Raw genomic sequence first — 9,925 nt, 5'->3', positions numbered from 1 at the left:
GGCCCGTTAGTGATCCAAATTAGTCATTCAAAAGAAAGTTAAGAGCATAAAAACACTTGCATCGTATAAAAACCTATTAGTTAATCTAATCATTTAATTATATCAAAACTTAATAACTAAAAGAGAATGTGAAGTTTAAAAATAAGACATCATAAAGTAAGGGTGAGCAAAAATTAAACCATAATAAAAAACTGAATCTTTAACCGAAAAGTTTATATGAAATTAACTATAACCAAACAAAATCAACCGTTATGGTTAAGTGGTGTTTAACTAACCATCTGGTAGTGGTTACGGTCAATGTGTCTTCGTTAACCAAAACCAGCCCTTGTATTTACATCTTTTATACCTTCATTTCCACATTCAAAGTTCAAATATTTATGTTTTAACTGTCTATAACTTAAGTTGGAACACAAACATCACGACCATACCCGAAAGTCCGAAACTAACATATTCCATCTTCAAATTCAAAACTTCACAAATTGAGCTTGAAACACTCACCGAACAAGTAGTCTTTCATAACCGAACCTCGGTTATATTTATGGTTAAACCCTCGTAAATCGAACCAAACCAAACCGAACTCATTTTGAAAAAGAACCTAAAACAGTAAAACCCCACTCCTTGTTTACAACATCGGAAGAACCCTAACAAAAATGGCATGGCGTGGTTCTCTATCCCGGACGTTCATCTCCGCCGCCGCAAGACCACCGTCTTTCCGCCCTACCACCACCCTACCCCGCCTACGCCCACCGCCGCTTTCTGCTCCCAGACTCCATTCCCGCCGTTTCTTCAATCCTAGGTTAATTCATTGTTCTTCAACTCTTCGTTTAATCTTGAATTGCATTTTATTGTTTTGTTTGTGTGTGTGTTATAGGACTATTGGCGAACTGGGTTGTGCTCAATCTCTCATGCCGATGTCAGCAGAAGCTCGCGTGACGTCACACCTCTCTGTTAGCATCCGCGAGCTATCGAATGGTACCTTCCAATTATTATTCATTGATAATAATAATAATAAGAAGAAGAAGAAGAACAGGGGTTGTTGTTAAATGTTATTTGCTATGATGTTACAGGGTGGAATGGTGAAGATGGGTGACATCAAGAATTTGTAAGTTTAGTTTTCTGTTCTGCGTTTGGCGGTCTGAGAGTTTGTAAGTTGGAGTTTTCGAGTCTTGTTTCGAAGGGGTTTTCGAGTGATTGTTAATTTAGTTTTTCAGTCTTGAAATGCTGATCATGATAGATTACATGTATGATGTATCTACAACTATTTATTAGGAGAACCTTTAGACTAAGGGTAATGGGGCTTGGTTGAGCCCCAGGTGAGCCAAGCAAAACCCGACACGTAAGCGATGACATGGCACCAGATCAAGCCCCTCAACCAAGCCCCGAAGGGTGTAGTGGTCAGGTGATCCGGGGCTTGATCCAGTTATTAATATTCTTCTTCTTCACCTTCATTGAAACATACAAAACAAACACACAGATCACACCACCACCACCGGACCACCACCACAGATCACATCACCACCGATCACCGGACCACCACCACGGATCACACCACCACCGATCACCGGACCACCGGACCACCACCACCACCACAGATCACACCACCACCACCGATCACCGGACCACCACCACCACATATCACACCACCACGATTCGGGGCTTCTTCCTCCCAAAACATACACACACTCCTCTCTCTCTCTCTCTCAAAAACCCAACATACACACACTCCTCTCTCTCTCTCTCTCAAAAACCCAACATACACACACTCCTCTCTCTCTCTCTTTTGCGCCCCGCGGCCACAGCCACGCCACCCATCCGCGCCCCCAACCACCTGAGGGGTGTAGCGGTGTTCGCGAGCCACGTAGGCGGCCGCGCCCCCCGCTCACCCTCCACTACCCTCAGCCTTAGTAATGATCAATCACACCCAGTTCATCTGTAAGGCTATGTGTAGTGTAGGGGCTACAAAACGGGCGTTTTGTGGCATGTGGCGTCCAGTTCAGCATATGGTGGGTTTTTGATTTAAGAGTGTAGTGGTGTTGTAGCCCCTATATATATATGTGTGTGTGTGTGTGGCATCACACACACATTTGAACATAATAATAATTTCCAAAAGATCATGAGAGGCGACAAATACTCGTCGTCCCCTTCACTTATCGCCAGGAGGGGGGGGTGTTCCTCTCCAAAATCGCCCATGTCGCCTCATAAAATCACCCCACTACGGAGAGCCTAATGGTTTATCGTGTATTTTAAGATGTTGATTATTGTCTAAACAATGGTCACAGTAGGGTTCACATTTATGATTTATGTTAAGAGGAAATAAACAACCTACAAAGGTGCAAGATTTTCTTTAATACAGCACTTTAAAGCTGCAGCTTAGTTGGTAGGATTTACGAGCATTAGTTTATGCTAGCCATACCTTTTATAAGAGTCAAACTTGAGACTAAACATGTTTGATTGAGTTTTACAGTCTCGTTTGAAGGTCTTACTAATCTTTGATGTGCGCATTGTGAATTTGGACTTGGTTCTGAGATTTGTGTGTGATGCAGGTACTTGATGAAAAATTTCATTCTGCAAGGCTTACAAAGACTGTTTTGAGTCATCTATAGTGAGTTTTTTTGTTATGTTGTGTTTAGCAAGTCGAACAGTTAATAATGGCTGAATTTATGTTCTTTTTGCCCATTTTTAACTATTTATTATAATTGATACTTTGTTGTGATTTTTTAAAAGTCAAACCAACTTGCAACTAAAATTAAAATTATTTTAGTTTTATTATCGTTGTTAAAGATATCCCGGGTGAATTGTTGGAGAATGGCCACTAGAAATGAGTAAATTTCGATATCTTTTTTATTATGCTGCTCAAAAGATGAGGGTGAATTTTACCAGTTTTAGTTCCATAGAAGTGTGAAAGATGGGAATTCAAGATTATACATCTATGTGTTTTCTGATGATCTTGTTTTGTGGAAAAACACTAAACATAATATTTATTCAAGACATGTTGTGGAAAAACACTATCATGGAAGTGGAAAAAACACATTTGATGTTGAGAGTAGTTGTATATGCTGTTTTTCTTTAATGAATTAATGCATACATGAATTTTAATAACAATAATAATGTTCAAATGCTAAATATAATTATATCCCTGAAGCGTGTTTTGGGAATTGAACAAGTTAGTTGAAAACACGAATTCTTAACTAACGTCTACAACACCTTTGTATGGTGCCTAGGCGTACATAAATGTTATATACTCGTATCAGCTTTTTGACAACACAAAGACGTTATGTTGCAGGTGCATGTGCTTAGCCAACCTGATTTCTATGAGCCATTTATGATATGCATCCAAGTGGGATTCACCTAATAGTTTTTTTAGGCAAAGCTTCAGGACCCAAACACTTGCAATTAGAAACGCACAAGAAGAAATTGATGGTGATGGATGCAATCATTCAAAGTGGAAAGGATGCTGCCAGTTAGGCTAGCCTTTTATGATCAAAATTCAAAAGCGAACACCGGATGCAGAACAAAATGAATGTTAAAAACTTCGAAAAAGTGGCTAAGCAAACGTCTACAGCTCATTTCCAGAAAGGCACAAGACCAAGTGGCAGAAGCCATGTCATGAACCACATAAGACATTCCTAGTCCACTCGATCACTATGTGACACTTGTCATTTAGTCGCTCGCTGCTAGATTTCATGTTAGATGACACAAATGCGAAGTCCATTTTGTAGTTGTATCAGCTTTGATACATATAAGATACTTTTAAGATGTAATGTTGATTCCATCTATTTAAGCATTTTGTAGTTGTATCAACTCAAATAAACCAAACTGAATTAAAATTTTTCAACATCGAACTTGGTTTCCAGTTTTCGGACCCATGTAGAACCCAACCAATTTCAAACTTTGGTTATCTAAGTCTTCTCATCATGTCATATATATATATATGTGTGTGCAAATATTAGACAAAATATAAGTAACTAAAAACACATCATCATATTTTGTTAATCAGAGTTATAAACATTTTCAAACAGCAGCTACAGAAAACAATAATTAGAGTAAAAGCACACTTCTTTCACTCTCTACAGATCACATAACATCACTTTTAAAATCATCATATTAGTTACATGATCTTCCAAAAGTTGACATTACCGAGTCAAGGGACTATAAGCTTTTGAGTCTTATGCATGATGACAGGAAGCCTCTGACTGATGACATTCGGATCATTATATGAAGCTGAATCAGAAGGATATCCTTTCTGCAAAGTTTATGAACCAGCTTAACGACGCAACCACATTAAATAACATCAAAAATTTTAATCAAACAGAATTTAATGCTTACAGAAGCCAATGCCTTGAATGTAGCTTCTCTCCAAGAAACATCTCTAAGGATAACAGGCTTTGTATTCTCACTGAAATTGCACACTACACGTGTATCCCTTAATCTCATAAGAACACCATCAACTCTAAGCTGCGAAAACATAATAGTTAATTATAGAAGGTACTATATGCAAATATTAAACTAGTCACAAAGTTTATTATCTAAAAGAAAACTCACCCAGAAACGTAAGAGAAGAAACCAATAACTAGGCATCACTCTCTACAAGCCGCATGAACAAATTATAATCAGTTAAGATGAAGAAGGTTTAACGAGATTAACTAACTAGAAACTGTTATCAGTTTGAACTTTACCACTTTCACGGTCAAAAGTGAGACCCCATTATCAGCCAACTCATCTTCATACAAAACCACCTCGTCATAGAACAGAATAGGCTCTTTTGCTGTCAATGCAGCCACATTAATTCGTTCGTCACAATCATCCCATTTGAGACGATTGTTTCCCTCAACGTTTACACCATTGCTAGCCTGATCATCAATATAACATCATTAAAGAATCATTTAAGTGAATAAGTGATATATGTAAGAGATAGAGATAAAGATTATAACTATGAATTCACCTCAACAGTTTCACTGCCAGAATAAGGTGTGGTGAATGTGTAATCATAGTCTAGAATAATTTGCTCAAAGGGCTTGCTGAAAAACAATGAAAGGTTTAAAGTGAGATAGAAACTTATGTAATAGATTAAATTATCCAATTGTTTAATGTGTAACCTTCTAAACTTCCACTGGGCGGCTGCAGGAACTTCAACTGGCGGTAAAGACTCCTTTTTCCAACCAACTAAAGCATCAAAAGCATTAAAGTGAATCTTGGTTCCACTGCTCAAATGCTTGAGAACCAACGAACTGTCACCAAATATCATTTCAGGCAAGTGAGATGTCTCAAGCTTTTCCTCCCATCTGCAAATCATATTAAGAAAATATATTAAAAACTTATTAAGAATTAGGCCAGAATTTTCGATTACTTGATTCAATAACATGTTGTTTATGTAAACATGTAGCTGAACGAAATGTTCAATGACCTGTTTTTGTTCGTTTATTAAACACGAACATAAGTCCCGTTCGTGAACGATCATTCGTTTATGCTTATTTATGTTCGTTCATTTATATATATTAATTTATTTTTTATTCCTATTACAAGTTAATCTAGTTTTATAAGGCTATGTGTAGTGGAGGGGCTACAAATTGGGCGAATTGCGGCACGTGACGGCCAATCAGCAAAGGTTAGGAATTTGTTTTTGGGATGTAATGGTGTTGTAGCCCCATATATATATATATATATATATATATATATATATATATATATCACACACACCTATATATAATAATATTATATATAAACACATAAACAGGCGACAAATAATTGTAGCCCCCCACATTTCGCCCCCAAAATCGCCCAGGGGGCGCGGTGTTCGCGCCCCAATTTCGCCCAAAGATTTCGCCCACTACGCATAGTCTAAAAATAACATATCAACCTGATAAATTATTCTAGTTTTATAAAACTGAAATATCACCTATTATAGCTTAGTCTAATTTATATGAATTTTTAGGCCCAACAGATCGATGATGTCGACACTTTCTTTTTTTTTTTTTTTATGTTTTTTCATCTATGTTCTGTGTTTGTTTACAATTGTGAACCACTCATTTACACTTTTAACAAACAAACATAAACAAGCACGAAAACATTCATTTTCTTATTGAACGAACACAGACAAGAAAACCTCGTTCGTATAATCGTCCATGTTCGACCGTTCGTTCAATTAAAGTTAAACGAAGGAACAGGAACATGCCCTGTTTGTTCGATTTGTTTACATGCCTATCTTTATGACCTCATGATATGATCAGTACAAAATTTCACTCCAATTTCTACAAATCTCCCAATTAATTAACAAACACGTTTAACAAACTGCCTTTAAAACAACACCTAAAAAATTACATATTATAAGTTTAAAGGGAAAATAAGAAAATCAATGTACAAATTAAATTAGCGTGCTAACTGTGAGAATCAAGTAGTGTAATTATGTAATTACATCACAGTGTAATTACATTATGTTGTAATTACACTACAATATAATTACACTATGTTGTATATGTAATTACACTACTTGGCCTTTTACAGTTAGTACGCCAATTTAATTTGTATTTGATCCAAACCCTATAAGTTTATAACATAACATAAACCGATTATTCAACAAATTGAACACTAAATCGATGTAATAATAATAATAACTTAGGGTTAATGAAGTGTAATTGGAGGGAAATGAATTGAACGTACGATTGGAGGTTGAGAGAGGTGAGACATGAACGATTGGAAGACTCGATCTCCCAGCCGTGGATGCGGAGGCCACGTCGTCCGTCCGGCAGAAGCTCGGCTCCCGCGGCTTTGACTTCTTTCTCGTCGGCTTCCCACTGCATCGTTGCAATTGAATCTACGTTACGATTTTGTACTCACTACTCCACCCGTCTGGTTTTGTGGGTTTACTTTAGATGGTAAAATGAATGAATAAATGAGAATATCTCAACTTTATTCCTTTAATATTATTATTATTCGGGTATTTTTTAATTATTACTCGAAGTTACTAATATTTTTTGAACGATTAACGAATCCTTTAATAAGTTACTGGCTAAATTCATCGCAACGTGATACACTCATCTTTTGATATGGGGGAAATCTTCACCTAAGGTCAACGCCTGTGAACACTCACCCGAAGACACGACAGTACGGTGAGATCTCATTCAGTTCAAGAATCCAACTAGTGAAAGCCACCTACTCGTATAGTTTCTCATCATCACTTTGATGACTTTGAAACTAAATGTTGTGAGCAGAATTTTAAACATGGGTCACATGAAATACCATATCTGTTCTTAACCACTCCACCACTATCTCATTGGCTACTCAAAGTTAATGATACATTTAGTTTTCTTTTTCTTTTTTCTTCTTTTTGGTTAAAAGATGTCAATTTTTTTTTTGTTTTGGTCACCGCACTCTTTAAATTGTAAAGCCTTGTAATCTCACTCTGGTCAGACTATGTTGTTTAGTTGGACCAACGTTGGCTTCAGAGTTTGGCTTGAGCGTTCCACCAAGAAACCATATCGACTGTCACTTGACAACCGTTGTGTCGCAACAAGAGCAGATTTCCCTGACGTAACACATGGTTGGACAAAAACTCGGGTGGGCTCGAGATTCGAATTGACCACCTCGCAAGGTCTAGCTCAAATCTTTTATTGGCATAATCCACAAAAAGTGACACAAGTGAGAATCGAACTTGGGTCTTTACTAAAAATCTCTACAGTATTATATTTTAGATTTTCTCTTTTTGATTTATAACTTGTAGATTTTAGGATTTTTTTGTGTTAAATCATCGTGTTTTTTATTATTTTTATCATTGTGTTTTTTCCTTAACATTGTTATATATATTACTCGTCATTATGCTATATTTTCTTATTCTTTATATCTTTATATTCTTCATAGATTTAGTAGACTTCGTAAAATAATTTATATCATCATATATCGATAAATCTATTATATTATTCAAATGATTGTTATTGTATATTGATTGGTGGTCTTTTATTCAACCAAAACAACTTTGCCGTGTGTGTGATGCAATATCTGTTATGGACCTAAGCCCACCTAATATCAATACCACCACAATGGACCAAGTAAGATTTCAATAGTTAGCAAAAGGCCCAACAAGGGAATATGACCAGCAGTCTCTAATCGATCGGATCGAGCAAGATATAAACAAGACGGCATGAAGAGCATAGGGCATGAATGAATATTGTTAAGACTGTAATGGTTTCTTCTTCTCATCTTCAATTCTTCTCGTTATTTCTCATCTTCTTTTGTAATGATTGATTTCTTCGGTTGTAATATTTCACTTTATCAATAAAATCAAGTTGTGATTTATGCATTCGTTGAAGCTTGATTGTGCTAATATCGAATAAATTCAATGGTGTAATTTTAACTTAAATATTTAAAGTAGTTAAGTAAATATTGTATGTTTTGTACCATGCTTCTAGCTTCTTGGTAGAAGATGTTTCCGTTTTTATATAATATCTCTTTCAGTAGTGGACCCATAATTTCTTTTCATGAGGGAGCGATTAAAAGGCTAAACCAGAATTTTATTGGGGCGCCCAAGATTTTCAAATATAAACGAACACTAAAATACTTTTTATGAAGCACAGCTGTCCTCTTTCTTTGTGTTCGTCCACCTGAACTCTGGCCCAGAATTCATGGTTTCTGTTGGTGGGTTACAACGTGGTTAAGTTAATGGACCTGCAAATTAACTCATTTCAGTCATTCCGTTTAGACTTTAGATAACTAGACCTCTTTCATTATAGCATAGCAAATAAACCAAAAATCAGGTAATCTTGTAATTTGAACCCTCATTTTTAATTTTTAATTTATCATTTTAACTCTTTCATTTTCCCAAACCTACAAGATAACTAAACAAATTAATGGGTTTCAATAGCAATATTGAAATCATTAATATGCGATAAAGTTGTGTAGAATGAACCTGATTAAAATTTTCATTGTCATTGCCACTCAAAATCTCATCAAACATATATAACTTGGGTAAGGTATCATATTCGTAAAAAAAACCTATAGTTTGTTTTGTACATGAAGTGATCATAAGTTTATTTTGCGCTAACCATATAGAAGGTCCGTTACGAGTGGACACTGATAAATCACAAGCTCTGAGACTCATGGAGGGATCATAACTAGCATGCTTTGCAACACACGTAGCTCAAATACACATGAATTTACTAAAGCATTTAACTAAATCATCAACACGACCATATTAACAGCCTGTACAAGTTTCAGTAAAAAGTTAGATCAAATACGATAATAATACAAACTCTAAACTTGGTTACGATTAATGATAATTAGTTAACTAACCATAAATCAAAGTAATCTAACAAGTTGTCTACGTAAGATTCTTCGTTTAAAATTATTAAATAAATAAAACCACCTTTTTTTTCCATATATAATCTGTTCCGTTACATACCTTCAAAAACATCAGCCAACATGAGGCTTCTGTCTCCGTACACGTGCAATTTGGGCCGTCTGTTTGCTTGCCTCTGACACCCGACATCCTTGCTGCTGTCTTTGTTCGGTCAGCACACCAGCAGAGGCTGCATCCTCAAAAGAACTTGACAGAGTTCATCAGAAACTGTCGTACGAGGTGTCCAACAAAATAACCGCCAAAATAATATTGTCTATTACTAGTGTGGGCCTCTTTTATTCATCCCACTAATTAGTTCTTAGCCCAAAGAGTTTAATTAGTACATATGAATTAAACCTGGCCCAAAGTTAGATTTAATTCGTGCATCTAATGGTGCACAAATCGGGTTTTTCAAACGCCCGGTTTCAGGTATGATCGAGTATCAAAAAATCGGGTATTAGAAAATAGGGTATTGGCAATACCCGGGTCATGTTCGGGTCCGGGTATTGCTTCTAAAACCCATACCTTATGTATCGCGTTCGGGTCGGGTATAGAACCGGGTATTCTAGGTTCGGGTCGGGTATAGAACCGAGTATT

The 9,925-nt window shown here is 36.4% G+C and overlaps 2 protein-coding genes across 2 annotated transcripts; one reads left to right on the top strand and one right to left on the bottom strand.

Moving 5' to 3' along the window:
• Positions 1-610: 610 nt before the first annotated feature.
• On the top strand, positions 611-2,698 carry LOC143604379 (uncharacterized). Its single transcript, XM_077080877.1, has 4 exons — positions 611-796; positions 872-972; positions 1,068-1,102; positions 2,544-2,698. Exons 1-3 carry the CDS (start codon positions 651-653, stop codon positions 1,088-1,090), a joined length of 270 nt encoding a protein of 89 aa, XP_076936992.1. The 5' UTR covers positions 611-650; the 3' UTR covers positions 1,091-1,102; positions 2,544-2,698.
• Positions 2,699-3,958: 1,260 nt separating this feature from the next.
• Positions 3,959-6,853, bottom strand: LOC143604378 (TIP41-like protein). The gene is made up of 7 exons (XM_077080876.1): positions 6,658-6,853; positions 5,097-5,282; positions 4,943-5,018; positions 4,677-4,850; positions 4,543-4,584; positions 4,327-4,455; positions 3,959-4,243 (listed from the first exon to the last, which is right to left on the bottom strand). The coding sequence occupies exons 1-7, from the start codon at positions 6,795-6,797 to the stop codon at positions 4,142-4,144; spliced, it is 849 nt and encodes a 282-aa protein (XP_076936991.1). The 5' UTR covers positions 6,798-6,853; the 3' UTR covers positions 3,959-4,141.
• Positions 6,854-9,925: the final 3,072 nt, after the last annotated feature.

Source organism: Bidens hawaiensis, unplaced genomic scaffold (assembly GCF_021521415.1).
Source record: "Bidens hawaiensis isolate Kalapana, Puna unplaced genomic scaffold, B.hawaiensis_p1.1 tig00064927_1, whole genome shotgun sequence".
NCBI classification, from domain to species: Eukaryota; Viridiplantae; Streptophyta; class Magnoliopsida; order Asterales; family Asteraceae; genus Bidens; species Bidens hawaiensis.
Note: the sequence above shows the minus strand (reverse complement) of the source record. Positions and strands in the feature narration are given on the sequence as shown.